General features: G+C 39.1%; 2 protein-coding genes across 3 annotated transcripts in view; both read left to right on the plus strand.

The window, feature by feature from the left end:
- TMX3 (thioredoxin related transmembrane protein 3) overlaps positions 1-8,038 on the plus strand; it is a 54,207-nt gene extending 46,169 nt beyond the window's left edge. Inside the window, exons 17-19 of one of the 2 annotated variants that reach the window (XR_012659152.1) lie at positions 958-1,007; positions 4,742-4,814; positions 7,869-8,038. The gene's annotated coding sequence lies outside the window, so the exon portion shown is untranslated. Of the gene's footprint in view, positions 1-957; positions 2,161-4,741; positions 4,815-7,868 lie in introns of those variants that run through there. The other variant, XM_075084603.1, reaches the window with a different exon arrangement.
- A 135-nt stretch (positions 8,039-8,173) lies between these two features.
- LOC142053259 (protein-glutamine gamma-glutamyltransferase 5-like) lies at positions 8,174-23,360 on the plus strand. Its single transcript, XM_075084601.1, has 13 exons — positions 8,174-8,336; positions 10,672-10,851; positions 11,146-11,388; positions 12,347-12,465; positions 12,961-13,089; positions 13,328-13,505; positions 14,431-14,563; positions 15,557-15,660; positions 15,765-16,007; positions 17,360-17,686; positions 18,582-18,739; positions 19,088-19,221; positions 20,187-23,360. The coding sequence occupies exons 1-13, from the start codon at positions 8,174-8,176 to the stop codon at positions 21,883-21,885; spliced, it is 3,810 nt and encodes a 1,269-aa protein (XP_074940702.1). The 3' UTR covers positions 21,886-23,360.
- Positions 23,361-23,992: the final 632 nt, after the last annotated feature.

Consider the following 23,992-nt stretch of genomic DNA (forward strand, 5'->3'; position numbering starts at 1 on the left):
GATACACAGCTGCTTTTTGTATTAGATGGTCTTTGACTCTCTTTGCCCCACATAATAAGGATAGTCTAATATAAAGATGTTTTCCCAGATCAATGAAGGGAGAGAAACATGGGAGATTTCTCTTTAAGTATTACCAATAATAAATATCAAGATTAATTACCTGTACTTGGTTTTTTTTCTCCAAAGAAGCATGAAGAATTTTAACTTTTGCATCGTCATGCTTTCTCTTCCAAAGGAAGATGACAGAGTTTGGAGCTGGTGCACAAGGCTGCTGACAGCCACTATCCACGCCCTTTTCCATTTTCTTTTTAATGATTTACTATTTGGATGATCATTAGCTGGAAAGAAAAAATGTTTCCATAAGCATATAAGACATCCAGGCTCATTTCCCTAATTACTATTCTTTGGAAAGATGACAGCACATTTCACTGTAATTATTGCTCAGCTGGATGTGTGCTTATGAAAAAAGAACTAATTTCACATTATTGTATAGGATGTTAGGATGGCACTCTCTAATGTGTGGTGTTCGAAACCAGCAAAGAATAAACTTGATATTCTTATTGATTTCTAAGTGTAGCAAAATTATTTGCTGTAGCTCTTGTGAATATTCAGTTTCCTTGCACAGAAACTGAGAAATTATGTTAAAAAAAAGTTTTAAAATGTAATTGAAAGAGGATTAGACAAAGACAATACTGAAGACAGCTGGATTAGATTAAACAGCAGCAAACAAAGGTTATGACTACTGTAACTTCAGCATGCAGAGAATCCATGCTTGTAAGTAGTAAATTAGCCCACAGCATTTTAGTATATCCTTAAAATACAGTCCTATTTAAAAGCTGACTTGAAAAACTGGAAGGTGCTGCTTGAAATATGTGATACCTGGGTGTGTAGATGTCTCCTGGCCTATTTTCATGATGCAGTTAAGTTGTCATTCCCCCTTCTTTTTTTTTTTTACAGGGTTAACGAAGTTACCAACGTTCTGATAGTGAAGTGCCAAGAAGAAAGGTGTAAGCTGGATTTTCTTTCTGTGTATCAGCTGAAATTTGGAAAGTTGGTGCACTTAGGAATGTATTAAAACAACTATAAAAGTCACTGAAAGGAGAATTTTACTCTGGATTTTCTACGGAAAATTATTCAATGCACAAGAAATTCAGCACCATGAATTTTTGCTCAGATGTGTTAAGTGAAGAAGTTGCCTATGTATAATGGGGAACTTAGCCAATCATAACTGAATTACTGGTCATCTTGGTGTAAAAGGATGCATATTCAGTTCTGTGCTTTTTTTTTTCACGAAGACTTGCAAAAACAAGTTGTCCATGCCAATTCTCAGGACAAAACAAAGCACAGTTAGATGAAACTAGCACCTTACAGTTGTCGTAACTTAGAATATTAACTTACTTAAAATTCAGTCCAGTGAGCATAATGACACTATGTACTACATCCTGCTAAAAAAACTCAAACAAACAAACCATCTATCTTATTTTGAAATCTCTAATATCTTTTGGTAGCATAAAGTGATGCTGAATCAAGAATAACTACACAATGTTTTGCCACAATGTTTTTCCAAAACATGTGCACTGTGTGTACTACGGCTTTTCTGTGCCTGATGAATAAAAGCTCTATATTGCATCTAAGTTAAGCTAAGGTAATTTCTTTTGTTATGATATCTTTTCATTTGGAAGGTGGTAGCACCTTTTTAGCTTTTATAGAATATGTTAACGGGTATTTTGCTTAGTAAAGCTTAAGGAATATAAACTGAAGTGTGTATCAGAAATTATTGTAGAAAACAAAATACTATGAAATGTTCTTGTTAAAAATCTAGTTGTGGCCACTATGTATTAAGGTGCTAAATGACACATCAAGGATCAACCTGCCAAAAGGGAGAGATCTGAAAGCAAGCCAAAGAAATCCTACTGACTCAGGAACTTCTACACTTACAGCTGTGTTTGTAAAAGAGTTGGAAGTGTTTGCTGCATCATTCTAAGGTTACGTTTGTACACCATGCTTGTACAGGAGCTGGAAGTATTTACTGCTTCATATTGAGAGACATCAGCTGCCTTCATGCTAGTTCTAGCTTATGTTTTGACCTCTTTTCATACATGGCCATTAGTGTTTGAGTTGAGCTGCCTGTCCTGTATGACACAGTAATAAACTAGGGGTAAAAATCTGTTGGAGGAGCAGAGTTTGAGTTGGATGAGCAATCAGAAGTGGAATGGAGCCTATTACACATCTAAAACCAATCCATGAAGATACTTCAAACACGAGGGAAGAGTAGCTATCATTTTGGCTTGCACTGCTGCCTGCCCTCATCTAAAACAGCGCTTCCAGCTCCCTACCCCTTTTGACACTTTTCATTCTATGTCTTGTGCTGTATTAATACAGCTGAAAACAGAGCTCCATGTTTCACTAAAATCAGTTGCTGATCCACTACTATTGGGAAGGGTCTGAAAGCTGAGGCAAATACCATTACAGCAATGTGATTGCCTGGCATTCCAGCAAATACGTTTGTCTGTCTGCCCAAACCTGCTGTCTAATCATGCCTGAATGAGCAGAGAAATCACCAGCTGTCAGGCCTGATAATCTGAAAAAACTTTTTAAAGTTTGCAAATGAATTGAAATGTATTTTTTCTCCCCTCCCCGCCCTCCCTCCCACCCCCGCAAAAAAAAAAAAAAGTGACAATGGAGCCTACAAGTGAGTTACTATGCTATTTCTATTGAAGAAAACATGTGTCTGTACGTATATTTTAAAAAGACTAAAACTTGGGGTTTGCATTTCTGATACATGGGGTCTTCCTTACTCTTCATACACAATACTATCTTTTTTATATACCATGTCTTGTATATGCGGGTAAGATACCCACTACAGGGATCTGAAATGGCCAAGAATTTTAAGAGTCTGTCCCTCTTTAAATTTAGCTTATGAGTCTTCTAATCCCAACTGCTTAAAATCAAAATAGAATGTAGCTACATATTTTTTAACTTCAAAATAAGCATCACATAGGAAATTTTAGAAATCTTGAAAAAGTTACGTCAGGCAGGTATTAAACTCAGTTTGTGAGAACCAAAATATTTCCTCATCTCTGTTTCTAGCATTAGATAGGTCCCAGGTAAAAAAAGAGCTCTTTATATTGTAAATATCAGTACTCAAGACTCTTACTTTTTTGTTGGCGTGGAGATCTATACTGTAGACCTGTGCTGAAGATGTTGAGCTCTACTTTTATATAAAGAAATTTCAAATTAATATCTACAAAAAAGCATTAGAGAAGAAAATGGATTTTTTTTTTTTTTTTTGAACAAGCAGGCTTCATTGAAAGTTGAAGCTTTAAATTAAGGAACGGAATAGGAGCCAACTTGCATTCTTCCTGAGAGAGTCAAACTTCCTGTGATCCAACCCAGCCAATGTCCCTCCTTGTTTTATTCTTTCAGCTCACACTGCTCAGACTGAATCTTTTCCAATTAGCATTGCCTGTCCAGGTAAAAGATCTGAGGTATCTACTGTTTGGGCATTTAGACTGGTGGGTTATGATCACAGGCCTGGTGATTCATAGGTTTCTCTGTATGCGAAAGTTACTGCTCAGTAAGCTGAGATTTGAATTTACAGTACTGCTTGCTTATTCCACTTCTGGTTTTAAATACAGTTGTGAACAAGCTCATTTGAAAATGAACTTACAGTACTCAGAGTAGGTTACCTGGCAAATTACTCGACTGTAAATTCTGGCTTCAGTTTGTGAAAAGGGTTTGGTTGCAGTTTTTTTTGTAGACAAATCAAATTTTTCTTTTTATTGAAATTTATTAATTGCAATTTATGTAATGTTCATAGTTTTACTCTATTAAGTTAACCTGGCCACCATTGCTACTGTTATTAAACTACATGAAAAAAGAGCCAATTAAAAAAAAATACTATGGAAGTGCTGTAGAGCAAAGGTGAAGTACAGAAGTAAGGCCTACAGTATAACTCAGGTTAGCATTTTACCTGGGTTCTGTTCTAAATATGATGACAAAATGCCTTAAGCACAAATGATGTTGTTGCTTGCTCTTGTGAGGTACACATCCTATAATTGTTTGACCCTTCTGCGTTCTGCATATACTGCAATATTATAGGTGTGTGTCTTTCTCATCGGCACTGTGGATATTGGGAAAAAACATCCTATTAAGTGGAGCAAAAAAGGTGTCTTACACAGTTAATGGAAACTCAGTAAAAGGGTAAGAGATGAGAGAGCAAATACCTCCATCAGAACATGAAGCAAGTCCTATGGACCAGCTTGGATGGGAGCTGCCTTGAAGCAGTTTTTGGCTTCTTTGTATGAAGACTGGTAGTTTTGTTGTGTCAGAAGCCACCTATAATTATTTAATGCTACTAATTTCCTCCAGCTTATAGAAAGCCAAAGCTGCCATGTACTTCTTAAAACACACAGGCTTCTTGTTTAAGATTTCATTTGAAGCATTTCTTTGTCCTAATTCATCTGTAAATAGGGTGTTGTAATACTTCCTTACACTCAACAGAGTAGCTGCCAGTGCTTTCAGGTTCTTTAATGAAAGGCACCCTCACTGCAACTTGATTTATGTATTTTAAGAAACTTCTGGGTGTGTTCTGTGACAGAGTTCATGTTAGTTTGCCAGCCTATTACTTTTGTCGTATGAAGCTTCTGAATGTTGGATGTGGATTCCTAACAAACTTGCTTATTTTAGGGTTAACCTATGGCATCCAATTCTTTTCTTCTCTATCCCCTTTCCTTGTTAGACGTGAACATTCCTGAACTCTTGGGAGCTGATAGTGATGCCAGTTAATGACTTCAAACATCACAACTTGACAGGTAACTTTTTACTCCATCACTGATTGCTATTTCTATGAAATTGTAAGTTTGTTAATAAGATGAACTCCAGGTCCAGTGGTTAAAGGAATACAACTATATGACCAAGTGCAAAAAGTGAACTTTAGGGCTGCCTGTTGACACATGCGTAAGTTGAGTACCTAAAATATTTTTTAAGCACTGTAGTTACCCCACCTTTCCACTAGATGACACTTTCACCAAAACACTTTAATCTCAATTTACATATTTTCTGATTCTTTTCTTTATCCCCCATTGAACTGTCATTTTGTGTTCCTTTTCTTGAAAGCATTCCTTGGATCCTTCATTACTGTGACTTCTGTGTTGTTCCTGAATATGTTAGTGATGCTGTGGAACTGCATAGGTGCCATTCATAGGTGTTCTTTCTGTGATTGCATTGCCCTATTCTTCAATCCCTATCCTTCCGTGGTGACATGATGGGCAAATGAAAGCTATGAAGAGCTCAGAGCCTTATGAGGCACAGCACTTGACTTTGTCAATGCTCATCATGTCAGTCTATCTTAATGCAACTAATATTTTAAAAAAAAAAAGTTGTAAAAGGTAAATTTAGTCTGTACTATTGTAAGTACTAATTACTCTATAAATTAAAAAATCCTCTTTAAACTATTATTGCATAGATGCTTGTGCAGTAAGGGCCAAAGTCAAGGTCTTTAAGGAAACTTAATAACCTAAATGGCTTAAATTCTGCAAGTGCCTAAATCCTCAAAAACGTGCTGTTCTGCAGAATTTTCAGGCCTGCATCAGGCATATCGGCTTCTTTGTACATTTCAGGGAGTGTTGGGTGCATAAGATAACATAGGAATGCGGAGAGAACAGCCTGAGTGAATGATGAGTGAAGTGTTAGGGGAAAAGATGGAGGCAGAGGGGAAAAGCTGGGACCAAGGGACTATCAACCTTAGCTAGGCGTACCCCACTGTCAGGCAGGGAGGGGAACGGTTTCTGTCCCGGAGGAGACTCCCTGGATAGAGGGCAGCAACCTGCCTTGGAGGTCAGCAATCAGGACACATCAGTTGTTTAGATAGGCCATAAGCTGAGAGGCAAAACCTTTCTTTGAACCATATCTCTATTTCCTGTTTGGGCTCAGTCTCCCACGCCTCTTTTTCAGGGTGGTGGCCCTGTTGCATGGACTACCTGAGTCCAACTCGTAAGATGCCAGGCTTGGAAGGAAAGAGGGGTAAGAATAGACTAAGTGCACCTAGAGAGCTAGCATGCTATGATTTTCTACCCTGTTAAAGATTCTTACTTTAGGCACTTGGGACTTCGACTTGAGTGAGAAGACTAACCAGTCTGATAGCTGTGAGCTGGCAACAACAATTGGATGGCTTTGCAAACACTGATAGGCAGGAACTTGGATATCTGGGAGGCTTTGCTTTGGGGCTGGGTATCTATGTAGTGATCCTGCAGAGACAGATAGGCACCACCAGGACAGCTTCAAGGATTTAAGCAAGCGTGGTTACTAAAGTCAGTGACTCACATCCATACAGAAAGTGTTCTGCTCCTGATTCAGACCTTTATTATTTTGAACTCTTAATTAAGTCTCTTTGAACCCACAGGTGCAGCTGCTTACTGATGCTTATTTGTTTTCTTTTATTTGTCACAGGTTTTCATTTACCAAAATATTTTAGGCAGGTGATTGAACTTGAGGTGTTTGAGGGGATTTTAATCTATTCTTGGAAATCGTGACCAACTCTTCTGTTCTGTTCTCTGGACACTAGTGTGGGCATATGCTTGTAGGCAGGTCTCCAATGGGTGACTAGACCACTACCATTCCCATTTTATAGACTGATTTAAAGTTGATTATATGTTTATGGCTGCTAAGTTATTTGTTACAGAATAGTATTGTTTTTAATGTTTTGTTTTTCAATTAGTTGAATTTTAATAGTCAAACGACAAATATGAAAAAGAAAGTTTTCAGTTATACAGAATGAATGAAATATTTGATTTACATATTTTTTCATGTCTGCCTACTGACTAGCCAAATATTTAAAAATTTCAAGTATGAACACATTGAATATTATGTTCACTTTCATATGCATCAGTCATACAACTATTTTAACCACTCTCTTCCAAAACCACTGTTGATGTGCTGATTTTTTTTTTGCTTTAACTTCTGTGAAGTCATTTCACAATACCTGAGCTGTGAAGTTATGCTTACTAAGTTATTTCACTGTTATTTAAGCTGTTTCATTTTATGAGTTCTTAAAGCACTGTCTAGAATCCAGGCAGTTATGCAATTCACTTGAACGTCAGTCATCTTGTTCTTTCTGTATCAACGAATGATTTTTTGGTTTTGGGTTTGTTTGGTTTTTTTTTTTTTTGTTTGGTTTGGTTTTTAGTTTTAGGGTTTGGGGTTTTTTAATCCAAAGTAGAATAACTTGGAGGGATTCAAAGGTTATCATATGGAGTAAAGCTTGGCATAGAGGTGTAAGAAGGTTAGGTGGCAACTGTAGCAAAAGTTCGTTTTGCTTTTGGCAGAAAAAATTTCAGTTAATCTCTCCTATTTGCAGGCCAATGTCCTTATCACTGAGTGTGCAGAGACAACCTGTTGTAGTTGTTTTGTTTTATTTTATTAAATATGCCTGGAACCTAAATAAAATAATACATTTTTTGTGTCAAAATATTTAAATGTTTTCTCTTCACAGAAATTACTAGAAAAATTTCAAATGGTTTTCAGAATTTTGAGGGAAGTGAGGTGGAGTAAGCTAAGAAGCTACAGAACAGTTTGTGTGCTAGAACATAAATACATACAAAGTATAAATAAGTTCTGTAATTTTTAGATTAAATTTTACTGTAAACTTCAAAAGTATTTAATGCATGTCCTCTGTTTATTTTACAGTGTAGCTGGGAAAGTTTGTAATTGTTCCTTTGACACTGACCTCCACTTGGAGGCAGTGCTATGCAGACTTTCTGAAAGCTGGGATTTGTGATTATATATTATAATAAAAATGTCCACTGGTGATCATATGCAGAGAGTCTATATTCAGCTTAAGACTCATGTTCTTTGTCGTTTTCCTGTAGGTGATTGAAGATGTCTAGCCAGAAGAGAACAGTAGGTGCTGGGATTTATAGGAACTTTAAATGGCTAAAAATAATGGCTTACACTGAAAAGTGTTTCGATGCATCCTGGTCTTACAATATTTTTGAGACATGGCAAGTTGTGGGATGTTGACAGTACTATGCTATAGGTGAGGTACCAAGATCTCTCCCTCCCTTCAGCTGCAGGACTCTCCCAAATAATGCTGGAAGTTAAAATGAATCATTTATGAGCATCAGTAGACACATGGGTGGGGCTTCTTTGTAAACTGGTATTTTGTTGATGCAATATGTGTGACAGCCTTTTAGTTCGGAATATAAATGTTACTGAGAGGAAATTAGGTTGGTTCACAGAGGAGATCAGCCAGACCTTGCAGTGCATCTTGCTGAGGAGCAGCTACCTCCACCAATTCTGTACTTCAGATACTAGTTCATGTAGAAGAAAAATGGAAGGTGAGTGTCTCGAAACTTTACTATCACTTGATTCAGTACTGAAAGCTGAAATAAGTAAACGGTCAGGTGTAAGGACAAAAAAATATTGTACATATTGCTGTGTGGAATCAAGTGTAGGGATTACTTCTATGGTTTCAATTTTATTTATGATTTAGTGAGAAAGAAAAAAAACAACTTATGCAAAAAACCTTTCATTTTATAGAGGAAAAAGAGGGCTACGGAGAAGAATTGGTGAAACAGCAGCCAACTCTGAGAATACAAAAGAGCATGGAAAAGAATGCATTTTATTTCCAGAATAAACTACAAAGTATTAGTTTTCGGTATCCCATGCTAGAAGCAATTATTTCACAATGGACACCTGAAGTATTCTCTCTGGAATGAAGGGAAAATGTGAATTGATAGAGAAAACCAAGTGACTGGTAGTGAAGGTTGGGAGAGAGAAAACCAGCAAGAGATGTGAAATTGATTAGCCTGTAGTATTTTCTCTGGGCTGCCTTTGCTTAAGAAGGCAATTGTTACCTCCTTTGTGATCCAGTTCTGATAATTGGCTCTGATAAGCAAACTGTTGGCTGACTTTAGAGAACTTCCCTGGGAAACATGTAATATCTCAACTCCCTGATGTTCCGGTTCAACTGGATTAATGGGTGGATGAAGTGTAGTTGTCTTGGTTTATAAACGCCTCCAGAGGATGGGTGAGGATCTATCAGGTTCAGTGTTCTTGACCACAAGAATTCGTCATATGTGCTATAAGCACTTCTAATCCTTTCTGTTCAACCAGAATACTTTGTGTTATGGTTGACAACTCTCATTAAGATATGAGATTTTCAGTTCAATTCTGTTACTCTTTCTTGTCAGCAGGTATGATACATTCATGAGCAATAATGATGCAATGCATTGCTGTATTTTTTGGTTGTTGTCGATAGTGTGCATGTTTTTAACATGGGTAACACCCAGGTCTGCATTTATCTGCCGATCTTTGCTGAAGAGCTAAATGTCCAATTCATTACCAAATTTAAATGGTTAGATGAAAAATTAAAAAATCAGAAAAAGCTGCTTTTCTTTTTCTTCCCTACCCACCCTCCCCTCCCAATTAATTTCAATTATGACTTACTTAAGGATGCGATCCTGGGAAACTCCACTGGTTTATGTAAACGTGTCCCAGTCCCATGGGCTTAGCTATGAGTCTCCTTTTATGTGGGTACACCCTTGGTTCTGGATGGGAGAAATTAGTTTCCCCTAAATCCTCTGTATTCACTTTGGTTCTAATATAGTTAGAGAAGTTGCATTGTTTGGTTGTTCTGCAGGCTCAACAGGACCAAACTTAACCCTTTAGAATTAAAATAATATACAGGGCTTTGTATTTCAGTAAGCCCAGTTTCCAAAACTGCTGAGAATCTCTGGTTCTTATTGTCTTCAATTAGTGTGAGGCACTTTTGAAAATAAAAAGTTGTATGCAAATAAGTAAAAATTAGTGTTGCCACCCATCCTTCCGGCACCAGGATCATAATTATGCCTATGAAATGTCTGATATCCAGGCAGGGTGCCTAAGGGGACACCAGCTAAGATTTTTGTCAAGCCAGTCATAGTACTTGGGATAGTTTGTCAGCATGTTTTTTTTAAATGTCACAACTTGTGAATATTTTCCACTCCTTTAAGTTCCTCAGAGATGTCCACAAACCTTTTATGACTTTGGGAAATACAGATTGAGACCTCTGTATACACATTTAACAGTATTTACAATTTTGAAGGACATTTATTTGTATCTATTTTATTCATAACTCATTTGGAGTCCAATTTAAGCTTTCAAACACCTACCTCTGCTATCAAATCTTTTCTTTATTCAATTTACTGCATTATTTTGTTTCTTGTATAATAAAACAGCTCTCAACTGATAGCATGTGCAAGACATTTTCTGTCTAGCTGTGGTTGAAAAGTAAATGTCTGTAGACAGCATGTTGTAATATGGAGAGAATATTACAATGCAAAATCCATTTTTCAAGTACAGATACTAATATCGTCCCTCAGCATCAGGTATTTATAAAGCAAGAAGGCACTATATAAAAGATGTGAAACTTGTAGCACAGCTTTATACATCAAAGCATTATGAAAGTTCCACCTGCAAGCTAGGGAAGTGGTGAGCTTGTAAGCAAACTTTTAAGGATGTATGTCTCAATCTCAGCGTTGCTGAATTTTGAATGAACTTTTGAATGAATTTTTCAGAACAGTTATCTCTGTCTTTCATCATCATCTCCTCTTTCATGTAATCTTGACCTCAGCCAATGATGGGAACTCTATTATCTGTTTTTTCCTTTGTGTTCCTTTCTCCATCCTGCAGTCATTGAGCTGGGAGAAGTCGACCTGAACTGTCCTTCCAACTGCCAAATTCATAACACCCATTTCTTCGGAACTGACAGACAGATAATAAGGAGAGGACAAGCCTTCAGCTTTTATGCTCGCTTCCAAAATCGGGAATGGGATGACTCCGTGGACCAGGCCGTTTTCACTGTGGAGACAGGTAGTCATTCCCAAACTCTTTGTAGTCTTTCCCAGTCCTTTGCTGGTAAGTAATATTTCCCATAGTCTTTAGTAACAAACAGCATCTACTCATTCATCTTCTGTGGGAAGAGACTACCTTCCCCTAATGCAGGCGGTTCTGCTAACGTGAAGTTTTCTCACTCTGCTACAGAAGTGACAAGTGAAAAATCTACCCTTGGGAGCTTTGCATTGCAAATGATGGCTAAGGAAATTACCTGCCTTTATTTTTTGCTTTGTTTAGTCTGACTGAAGTTGTATTTATTTTCCTGAAAAGGCCTCCGACCCTGTGAATCAAATGAGACAAAATGTACCTTCCCAATGGGCGGATGTCTAGATCAAACCTGCTGGAGTGCTTCCTACAAAATTCATCAGCCAAAATGCATCAGTGTCAGTGTGTTTCCTCCCTCCAATGCCTGCATTGGCCGTTATATTCTCAATATGCAAATCACATCTTGTGGTCACACATATCAGCGATGTCTTGGAGATTTTTATGTCCTTTTTAACCCTTGGTGTGCAGGTAAGAACTCTAGTGATGATCAGATATTTTAAGAAAAATGCTAGTGATAAGTAAAAATGTTGAACGTATTTACTACTTAGCTGGTAAGTAAGGGATGGAGTCACAAAAATAATGAGAAACAGGGAGAGATTTTGGTTTGTTATTTTTTTTCCCCTCCAAGCTCAAGACTGTCTCAAGCCAGTGTTTTGATTTGGTTTCTTAATGGTAGTAGGGATGTAGTGTAATTTTTTTCCCACACTTTTACAACGTCTTGACAGGATAAGAAGCAATGGGCACAAACTGAAATAAATGAAACAGAAGGAAACACTTTTTTACTCTGAGGGTGACTGAGCACTGGCACAGGTTACCCAGGGAGGTTGTGGAGTCTCCATCCCTGGAGATATTCAGAAGCCGTCTGGACTTGGTCCTGGGCAATTGGGTCAAGATGTCCCTGCTTGAGCAGGAGGGTTGGACCAGATGACCTCCAGAAGTCCCTTCCAACCTCAACCATTCTGTGATTCTATGAATTCTGTGGGATCACCATGAAATAATATAGTACAAATACAAATGAAATTCTGTAGATCTGCTTCTGGTAGCAAGAAATTCTGGAGTCTGTAGGACCTTGCCAAAATCATTACCTGGCAAATATTCACATTGTCTGTGCTTTTGATTTGATCAAAATCAGATACCCAACTCTAAATGCAGAGTGTTTGACTTGTAGAACAGCTTGGTGTGAAGATAAATTGCAAGCTCAGTAATTCAGGTGTACTACAGCAGGGAGAGACTTAATAAAGATAATATCTAGCTGTAAGCAGAAATGAATTGTCTGTCAACGTCTAAAGGGCCCGCACCCTTGAACATGTTTAAAAGTATAAATCAAAAATAGGTAGAAAAAGAAAGAGGGATCCAGTGAAGTAGAAGATACAGAAGTGCTAGAAATGTGCATATTGTCTGACTGATAGGTCTGCATCTTTTCCAGATGATCCTGTATATATGGACAATCAGGCCCATAGAGAAGAATATGTTCTGAATGAACATGGGATACTGTACGAAGGAGTTCACAAGCATATTACCTCTCGACCATGGCACTTTGGACAGGTACTTTTTGAAGACTTGTTCAGAAGTAGATGTCATCCATATATGGATAAACAAAGTGTTATCCATATTTTTTCAGAAATGCATGCTATGTTACAGAGTGTGAAAGGTTTCTAGGACCAGTCTAGACTGTGAATGCACAAAACAAAATGTTTGAGAATCTCAAGTAGCCCAAACAACTGGAAGGATTTTTTTCTGTAGTAAAATTAAGGAAACTGCGGAATGTTCTTGGAAAAGGTGAAACAGAATATTGTCTTTCTGAAGGAAAATTATTCAATTTGTCAAACATAAGCAAAAATGGTGTGTTTTTTTCCCTTTGGTTTTCCTTCAGGCAGATAGACAAAACCATGCAGACCACTGGGAGCCATGCTTGATCAAAAAAAGGGCAGGGGAGGGGAGAGGGATGGTTATATACATGAAAAAGACTGGATTATTGACAAGAAAGAAACATTATCAATGTCAGAATACCATGACACCTGTGTTAACTTCTTTTTTCAGTTTGAAGATGGGATTCTGGATATCTGCTTGAAGATCCTAGACATGGGTGCAAGTTACCATCACGGCTCTGATCGTGACCATTGTTGGCGCAATGATCCTGTGCATGTCAGCATGGTGGTAAATCACATGGTAAGACCTCTAGTGGTGTGTGACCTCTGAATAGATTGGGTCCCACTTCATTATGTTATAGAAGGACAAATTGCACTGTAATGTAAAACTATATGAGTAGCAGGGAAAATCCTTTCTGTGCTCAGATTCACAGGAAGAACTAATTTGTAACACTAATCTCTGATGATCTTGTGATATGCTTTGGATGTGAAGACATGGTCAGATATTTGAAAAGGGTGTTTTTCTTTTCTCTGTCTAGTTAAGCAGCCATACTACTAACAGTATCATGAAGATTCCAGAAAACAATGATTATCTGAAAGGAACAAAACCATTTTGCTGGAACGGAAGTGTCCCTATTCTTCAACAGTGGTACAATGGCAGGTGCAGACCAGTCAGATATGGGTACTGTGGGTCTCTTGCTTCAGTAATGTGCACAGGTATGATATTTCAGTCAGCCTTTACCCAGTTATCCAAAAAGGAAGAGAGAAAACCAGGATCAAAACCTTGACCCTATAAACCACTGGAAGAATATTACTCATAAGCATTTTACTAGAAAAGAAATGGAATATTATTGTTGTGTTATGATGCGGCATGGCTCCTAACATAGTGTTTATTATCAACCTATTGCTTTCCTATGCAGCATGAAAAGCAAGAAGAAAACCAGTACTGTCTTTTCTGTGACCTTTATACCATGCAGCTATCAATACTGCAGCTTTTAGTAAAACACAGAGCAAGTGCAGCATCATGGAGCCAGAATTTATCCTTTGGATGAGGTTTGAAGGATGGGAAAAAAACCACTAAGTTATGAGCAGGAAGAAGACCTCTAGCAATGTCTCCTCCAAAACATAAAAGCAGCAGGCTACTACCTTTTATTGCGAAGGATGAGATAATAGTGAACTAAACCCTACAGACAGACAAAAAAATTGAGTTCCAACTTTATACTATTTAGTTACTGAACCTGCTTCTGAATTGAAGAAAATGAAACTGGTATTCCATAGACAAATCTATATGTACTACACTCTGTTTACAAAAAAAATCATTGTGTTTTATTAATGCAGGATCAGGTTCATTATTTCTGAACTTGCAACAGATCTGTTTTGGGGTTTGGGTTTTGTTTGTTTGTTTTTTTTAAGGTGGAAGAGTAACAAGCCATTCCTTCCTGCTAGGCCCTTTTCAGACTACTTTTCAACCACTAAAAAGAAGTTTTTGCAGAATCACTGCATCTCAAATATTGCCTCCTATGCATTGTGTTTATATAATTGCAAAGTAAAATATAGGAGTATTATTTATAAAATAAGCGAAGGATTTGCTTGATTAATTGCCATTTGTAATGACTGTGTAATGAATAATTTTTCCTTACAGTGATGAGGTGTTTGGGGATTCCAAGCCGTGTTGTCACGAACTTCTGTTTTCCATGCTCAATTGAGAATCCCCTTGGCATCAATGAGATTTTTGACTGTACTGGAAAAAACCTGTGTGGTAAAGACAAGCTATGGTAAGTAAGAAATAAACAAGCTCTTTTGGTTTTGTCAAAAATTAAAGTATAGGGAGACTAGTAAAAATCTAGCAGATCAGTGTATCTCTTTTTTTAATGTGGCAAGGCTGTTCAGTTTCCTAATAATGCATTTCAAAAACATGAAATTACTGAAGAGGCAGTCTGCTCAATGTACTTTTTCAAAAACAACAACAAAAATTCCCACTTGTGAGAACTGATGCTACCTGCTTTATCCTTCTCAGTTAAAAAATAAGGCCATCTATCTTAGTAGCTGTAAAAATATAAAGTAGATCATGAAATGCAAAGGAAAATTTATCACAAATTAGGACTATTGTCTTCAGTCATAATCACTTGGTTGATAATTATGTTGTCTTCCTGAGGTTCTTTATCATGGATTGCTTCATTCTTGTAAAGCTTTCAATTAATATTCATATGACATCATCACTCGTCATAGCAGAATTTCATGTTTTCACCCTTGGCCTGGATGTTCATAGTTTCACTGCACCAGAATTTTGTTTGTATCCAAATCTCATCTGTGAGAGCTTTTAATGAATTTTCTGCCCTTTCACTTGCCAAAAAGATGAGGTGAAACTGAAATACTGAAGGAATGAGGATCTTATTTTAGCACAAAAGACTTAAGGGTTTATTCTTTGTTAAGCCATTAAAAAGAAGACTAAGACAGTATGTGATTTTCCTCTGAAAAAAAACAGGAGGAAAATGTTAGGAGAATAAATTATTTAAACAAAAGATTGTGTTGGCATGTTATCGACTTAAAAAAGGGCTATAAGAATGTTCTGCAATCAGGTCTGCAGGGTCCTGGAACAAATTTCCAGCCTAAGTGATATAAAGCAAAACAACTCCTGTCCCCAGACATCATTAACAGTCTTAAGACATAGAGAGTCTTCAGTTGATCAAAAGGTTGTCCTCAATCATAAGGCATTGAGCTTGATGATCCAAGAGATGTGTTTAATCCTATATTTCTCCATCCTACAGGCGATACCACTGCTGGAATGAATCTTGGATGGCTCGCAGAGACCTAAATCAATGCTGTGGTGATTGGCAGTGTCTGGATCCCACACCTTTGGAAACGGGCAGAGGTAACTGTTTGCTGTAACTGCAGTTGTTTTCCTCAGCTTATGTTGCTGAGTTTCTCTACTACTCATATTATAACTTATTATAACATTTGTGTTATCTGGCTTAGGTTCAGCTTGCAGTGGTCCTACATGGGTTCGAAGCATCAGAGAAGGGGAACTGGACTTGGACTATGATGGTCATCATATGTTTTCTCGAGTAAATTCAAATTATGTTGGCTGGCTTTCCCAAAACAGTGGCAAAAAAACAAAATTTTTCTGTGACACTTGGCCATGTGGACAACATCTAATCACCAAGAGTGTTGGCAGTGAACAGTTCGAAGATATCACTGGGGCTTACAAGTATGAACTAGGTATGATGAAAAGTCATTAAATGGGTTAGAGGAAATTTTAAATAGTAATCATATAATATTGTTAATGTAATCTGTCCTGTGTTAAAATGAGTAGAACAACCTGAAATTTTCTTTTTTTGAGAAAGAGAAAGATGCCTTTCTGCTCAAAGACCTTGATCCTTCTGAACAGATTTAGATGATTCAAGCAAAACAGAGTAATTACATCTGTTAGTACAGAATAGAAGAGAACAGACTAAACTAGGATATTTCAGTTGGAAGGCACCTACAACGGTCATCTAGTTGGCCAATTCAGGGCCGACCAGAAATTAAAGCATGTTGTAAAGGGCATTGTCCAAATGCCTATTTTTATGGCACTGACAGGAATGGCATGTCTGATCATCTCCCTAGGAAGCCTGTTCCAGTGTCTGACCACCCTCTCAGTAAAGAAATGCTTCCTAATGTCCAGTCTAAACCTCCCCTTGTGCAGCTTTGAGCCATTTCAACAAGTCCTGTCACTGGATCCCAGGGAGAAGAGACCAGCACCTCCTTCTCCATGTCGCCTTTTCAGGAAGCTGTAGGGAGCAATGAGGTCACCCCTCAGCCTCCTTTTCTCCAAACTAGACAAACCCAAAGTCCTTAACAGCTCCTCACAGGACATGCCTTCCAGCCCTTCTAATACCACTCTTCATATGTACATGTTTTGGTCTCAGCTGTACAGTAGTTTTAAATATTAGTAAACTTTAGGTAATCTTAAAAACCCTAGTTGTTGCTTCTTGTACCAGGTCAGTCAGAAAATATGCTTAGTTACTAAATTCATGTAATAACATATTCTGCTGTTCATACTTTGGGCTACCAGTTACTGATTTTCATCTTCCAGTAGTAGGAACGAGTTCAACGAGCAAAATTGTCTAAAGTAATTAAGAGTGGATTACAATTGATTGTAAAATTGCTGTAAACAGCTGGGGTTTTTTTGAACAGGAACAAAAAATAAAACAATTGATAGTTTCTTTCTTTGAACGGTGTATTTTCCCTTTTGAGAAACATGATAGCATTTCATATTCACCCTAACCCTTATAAAGAGTTATTTTAATTTTATTCACTAACTATATACTTTGAGATTTACATGACCATTTTTATATTTAAATAATAAAAGTAAAATAAAATTTTTCAATGTTTTTCTGAAATGCTTATTTTCTTCTGTGCATTCAGACTACTGTATCTTGTGTTTCATTATGCAGCGGATTAGTTCTACACCAAGCCACTAGATTAGGTTTCAGGAAGGAGAAAGAAAAAATTTAATTCTATTTATTATTTGGGTAGATATGACTTCTTGTGCCTCCAAGAGATTCATTATCATGTATCTTCTTCAACAGGATCTGTGAAAAACAAAGAAGCCTATTACCGGGCTTACAGAAGAATTCACCCAGGGTACTGCAATGCTTCCAACTGTCATATTGAGAGAGAGTTATCATCTCTGAAGAACCCATTTTTGAGCGACTCTGGTATTAACATGAGGTTAAAGATGGCTAACTGCCCAATGTACGGTGAAGATGTCCAACTGCACTGGCTGCTTGAAAATTTGCGTAATGAAAATAAAACCCTGAAGTTTAATTTGTGTGCACAAATAATAACCTACAGTGGTTGCCCAATGGATCAATTTTGGAAAGACAGTGTGAATGTCACATTGGGTCCAAGGGAAGGTAAGAAGTTGAACTTCTCTAATACTCTTTTGTCCACTGTTCTTTTCAGGAGATACTTTGTTTTTTAGGATTAGTGGGGACTTCCTAATAGTGGTGGGAAGAGAAATGAATACAGTGTACAATGTACAATGAATACATTGACAGCTGAGTTCACTTTAGGGTGATCACTCAAAAATCAATACAGTGTCAATACTACATGTATAGTAACAGGTAAATCATAGTCTTTCCTTATGTTTTCGAGGCTTGGAGATTCTTATGATCATTTAAAAACTTGTTTCCACTAGAAGTTCAATTCTGGATTCTATATTCAATACAAAGATAAAGTTGCAGCTGTCTATCAGAAAAGCAATTTGTTTCCTTTGGCCAGAAGATATCAGCTAGTGTAAAACCCTTTTTTTGACCACTAAAGTAATTATTTCTAGATATGCCATATGCTGGGAAGTGCAAAGGTATCAGAACACAAACACTTGTTTTCGTGATTAATATCTTTTTCTGGAAGAAAAATCCCTTTAATTAAAACACATCATTACAAGAGGAAATTTCATACCTGATATTAACATTCTGTTTTACCAAACTTTAATTTGCCTATATTTGAATTATTGCTTTAAGAATTACACTAGAATGAAAGTTTCCAAATTTTTAATAATAATAATAATAAACAGCCCCAACCTCTTTGTAAACACACCGATATAGTTATATTAACTGAAAACTGTGAAGCTGGTTGTTGAAGATAGCAATGTATCACCCTAAGCAGAAAAAATCTGTTTTCAAAGATGCTGTGATAACTTAGTATTTAATTAAACCATTGTAAGTGCCAGTTAAACTTTAGGAGAAAGGAAAGTAGAAATATTAGAAAAAAATCAGAAAAAATAATTAAAATGAATTTGTTTTACAGTGAAAAAAATTCCAGTGTGTATATCATATAGTCAATATGGACCTTATCTCTGTGATCACAACATTATGAAAGTAGTTGCTGTCTCAGACCCAGAGTGTGGAGAAGTTCTGATGGTGAGCAGGGATATTGTGATCAACAGGCCACCTGTTATTGTAAAGGTAAAGAACTTTAATTATGGGATGTGTGATCTAAGGAACAGACTTAGGGACTCTTATTGGCCACTTGCTTGGTACAATGCTGATAAACTTGAAATTCTTTCCCTTTCCCGTTCCCTTTCCCTTTCCCCTTCCCTTTCCTTGTAGTTTTTATTTTAGCAAGATCAGTGTGATTTTAAATGTATAACAGTTGACTTACAGTGATGTATGTAGAGATCATTGAAGTAAATCAGAAACAAATGTGTATGAATAATCTTTTTTTTCTTTTTTTCCCCCTTAGATTTATTTATGTCATTGTTTATTTTGTAAGGGTTACAAAACTTAAAATGTGTTTGTTTATTTTCTGACTAGCTACTGAGCCAGCCTAGGCTGAAGGTACCATGTACTGCAGAGATCTCCTTCTGCAATCCTCTCCAGGAAGACATGAAGAACTGCGTAATGACATTAGAAGGCTGTGGTTTATTCAAAGAGCCAATGACCATTGAGTAAGATCATCAATTATTTAAATAAGGATAATACTGGAGGTTGACTAAGGTGTGCTAGATCAGAGCAGGTTTTGAGGAAGACAATAGTTCTGATTTTTTGGTGTTTAGGACCTGAACAGGACTTTTTGCCCCTTATTACTTTGAGATTCCATTAAAAGCCTCTCTTCTTGAAAATGATAGATTATTTAGATCTGGCAAGATATGCTGCTGGTTCATTTTTCTCAAGATTTAATTTAAGTGTGTGTTTCAGATTTCTCTCTGAAAGGGAGTATGCTCTTTACAAGAAATTCTAGCTGGCCTCTCCATCCCTTATAATCTTATTGAGTTTATAACAGAATTCATATAAATATTCATGAACTGGCACCACATACGTGAACAATTAGAAAACGATGGTGAGAAATAGCAATATGCATTCTAAGCTCATAACACATTAATCACAGGAAGCTGAAAACTCCCAGGATGCTATAACATCCTAGGAAAAGTAGTTGTTCATTAATATGCATTGTTGTTCTTCATGACAAGGAGAACTGACAGTAGTATGACTAGTTTTGAGGGGAAGCAATTAGGAATTGTTCTTGCTGAATAATAATGAACTTGATTCCACAAGGCTGCCCAATCCAACTTACACTACTGAAAATGGGAAGCAGTAAACACATCTTTGATGCAGAAGGGTGCAACATTTTTGAAGAATTGAGGATAGTATGATGAGTGAGTTTCCAGTTCCAGTTACAGAACTGGCTATGGGAGTTTTCCGAATCTTCTTTTGGGACAGAAACTGTTACATCACTTTTCACAACAGAATGTGGTTTTTTTTTTTTGAGGAAAGCAAGAATAGCAAAGTTGTCATAACAGTTTATCTTTGAAAATGTCATAGCAAATCAAACCTAATTATGTGCACTCATCTTGTAGTGCTTCAGGTCTCTGAGCTACCCAGGGTCCTAATTGTCTTTCTTCTTTTGGTCCAGTTTGGGAACGCTAGCATCCAACCAACAGGCACGGACCATTGTGGAGTTCACACCTTACAGGCTTGGCAGCCACCGCCTCCTGGCCAACTTTGGGTGCCACAAGTTTGCCTACTGCAAGGGTTGCGCCAAGGCCGAAGTGTGTTGCCCCACAGGCCAGAATGGCACCCTGCCCGTCAGCCAGAATGGGTCACTACCAGTGTGTGAGAATGGCTCCCTCCCCACGAACAGCTCTGGGCCTGTCCCTGTGGCGGATCCTGCATTCAACTCCATGTGTGAATATATATGTATCCCAGTGTGCAATCCAAACTGCGGTGCAGGGGGCCAGCCTGTGTATGACTTTGTGTACCTCCCTGCGGGCCATCCCTTATGTAACTCCATCTGCAATCAAGGCTTCAACCCAAGTGCCAATCCTGGTTTCGGCGTGGAAGGTGATCCTGGCTTCCGTGTCATATGTGAGACTGTGCCTCCTGCTACATGCACCCCGATGCCTCCATCCATGTACGGTTCCATGCCTGCTCCAACACCCAACCCTGTCTGCCCCCCTATGCCTCATGTGGTGTTCGAGACAGGTCCTGCTCCCGTGCACCAACCTGGAGCTGGAGGGGGACCGATGTCCTACTCAGTATCTGTCCCCGCAAATAATGCAGTGAGTGCCCTGCTGAACCACTTCATGGCTGGCCCTAGTCCCACTGTGGCAACCCAGGCAGTCCCTACCCATATATCTGCTCCACCATCCCACCCTGTGTGCCCTCCGGTAGCCCATGCCATCAGCAGTCCCATGCCACCACCAGCTCCCCTTTCAATGCCTGCTGCCCCCATCTCGCATGTCATCTGCAGCTCCGCGCCCTCTCCCACCACCCAGCCTCCGTGTGGCCCAGTGGCCACCCTCCCCTCCCAACCCCTGAGTGCCTCGGCAGCCCAAGGCATGTGCTCCCCAAGCCCCTGCCCAGCGGCGTCCCCGGTGCCCCGCTCTGCCGCCCGTAGCGCCACCCCAGCAGGGCTGCAGATGGAGAGTGCCCTGGCAGCCCACTCGCTGTGCTCCCCGGCCCCTCGTCCGGTGGGGCCACCAGCAGCCCACTCGCTGTGCTCCCCAGCCCCCCGCCCAGTGGGGCCCCCCGCTGCCCACTCACTGTGCTCCCCCACCTCCATCTCACTGGGGGCCACCGGGGCCCCCCCTGCCAGCTCGCCCACTGCTCGCCCCGAGGACTCGTCAGCAGCCTGCCTCCCGTGCCCCCCAGCCCCACGCCCACTGGCAGCTGCCACAGCCCGCTCCCTCTGCACCCCCACCTCTCGCTCAGTCTCCCGGGTCGTGGGCACCCCGGGGTCTCGCTCGGTGTGCGGCCCTCAGTGGGGCCCCTCGTGTGACACCACCACTCGCTCAGGCTCCCACTCCACATGGGGTCCCACCTCCCGCTCAGAGTGGAGGCCCACGGGGCGGTTGGCCTACTCCCCTTTGTCCCGCACTGCCTATGGCACAGTCACGCGCCCTCCGTACAGCTCCTTGTCCCGGTCCTCCTACAACACCTTGTCCCGCTCTGCCTACACCACCCTGCCCCGTTCCACCTCTCCCTCTGCCTATGCCACCCTGCCCCGCTCCGGGTCACGCCCCTCCAGCAGCACCCTGCCCCAGGCAGGGTCCCGCACTCCCTGGAGCCCTGGGAGGAGCACTCTCACCTACTTCAAACGCAAGTATCTGTAATAGAGAATAACCTGGGAAAAAGCTAAAGCCAGTGAATTAAAGCCTGTGTGCAGATGCTTTGAAAGAGGTTAGAAATAGGATGATGGAGAGCAGCGTGCATAGTCCTGAGTATCCATGCATTTGAGATGTGCCAGAAAGCAGGCTGCTAGCCAACTGCTGAGGGATGCATTGATGTAATACTCGTATGTCTTGAGATACAATACGGTGGAAGTAACAAATGAACGTGCTCCCCATGGAGCCATCGTGACAATAGTTGCACAGTGCAGGTAATCAGACTTACTTGCTCAGTCAAGCTGTTTTATAAATGATGTGCTTTCACTCTCTCTTCTCTTGATTTCTTGCAATGCGTATTTCTCAGATCTCCCCGGGCTACGGCACTTGTAGCAAATCTCTCTGCCTGCATGAAATGTGCTGTTCTTGTTACTCTGCAAAGAGGTGGCAGCAGACCTGCCTTACATCTTCCCTAACAGACATTGGGCCCCTGAGTCTTGGTATTGTTGTGGTTCAGGTCAGTTCTGCATGCACTCATATTTCCTTAGTTATGAGGCAATGAAAACTGTGGAGGTCATGGAGTAACTAAATTGTTACAAATCAACTGAAGAGTTTAAAAAAAAAAAAGCTATTATAATAAAGTTAATATTACTACTCTTGATGTATTACAGTTCCAGTATCAGGAATCCAAAGGTCAGATTAGAAAGGCTGCAAAACCTGATGAACGATTGATACCAATTTATTGGCTTTCACAACTGAATGTTTTTCATGTAGCATATTCAAAAATTTTTTCTCATATATATTGCATGCATTTAGGTTCATGGGAACACTCTGATTCCAAGGCTGTGCCTTTTTGAATCAATATAGCTAGGAAACTTCTGTCACCAGACCTGAACTAGAGAAGGATAACATTATCCTTTCTTTCCAACACCCAGCCCTTCCAGCTGAAAGGTTAAGAGGTTATTAGAAAATGTATTGCGTCTTTTTCAGATAATTAGTACTGTTTCACTGCTTTCTCCCAGACTTTTAGGAATTGAAATCATACTTTTTCGTAATGGAACTGTCCCCAAATTTTGGATTTGCTCACAATTTTTGATTTATTGACAACACCTCCCATCCCTCCATTATTTTGCTCTAGTGCTCCATTATTTTTAGTAGCAAGTGTTAGTGGGGTTTTGTGGTAAGATAATTTTGCTGGTGCTGCAGAATCTTCAGTCATGTAGCAATAGTATTTCAGTAGTATCACTGTAGTTCACACCCCTATGCTCTGTGATGAGACTGAGTAACCTGCCAGGGATTTTGAAAGGGTGTGGTGTCAGATGGTTACTATGAACACGCCAACATTATCAACTACATAGTAATTCTGAGCATGGTGGAAGAAATATTTGCCTGGATATTGTAGTAGAATGGTCATAATTCAGTGACTTCATTTTTTACGCAGTTTCAATAGTCTCTGTTAGGTATTTGCTGAGAATTTCTTTGTCTGACTGAAAATAAAAACAGAAATTTAAAAAACACCTGTAATTCTCTTGTTTTGTTTTGTTTTGTTTTTTTGGTAATACCTCTTCAGAAGTGGGGAATAAATTTTTCCAGGTGCACTGGAATGTGAAATCTTCCTTCCACACCATTTGTGTTATATTTCTTCTTCCTTTCCTTAAAGTCTGAAACCAAGGCTTCAAAATAATATCTGAAGTTAGGGAAAATCTATAGATTTCCTACTATACCCAAAATACTTAGTTTGGTATTAGAGGAAAAATTCAGCCACCGTCTTTACTCACAACAAAGCCTTCCACTTGCAGATGCTGCGTAAGTTTTTCCTTTGCATTCATGATCTGTAAAACTTGCAGTCCACAGAAGTGCCAAATGAACAAACCTTTGGGTCACAGAGGAAGAGATACAAAGGATACTAACTATGTACTTAAGAAAAACTATGATTTTTTTTTTTGAGGAAGTGTTAACAGTACCTGGCACCTACATCATTACCAAATAATATTTCAGATTTCTTTTCCCAGTAGTAGTTCGGCTTCTCTGTTTTTCCTCATTTCTGAGAGTAAGCCTGATTCCATATTTCAGAAACTCCAAAGATTTGGTCCCAATCTATTAATGACACTGGGGT

The sequence above is a fragment of the Phalacrocorax aristotelis genome, chromosome 2, assembly GCF_949628215.1.
Source record: "Phalacrocorax aristotelis chromosome 2, bGulAri2.1, whole genome shotgun sequence".
NCBI classification, from domain to species: Eukaryota; Metazoa; Chordata; class Aves; order Suliformes; family Phalacrocoracidae; genus Phalacrocorax; species Phalacrocorax aristotelis.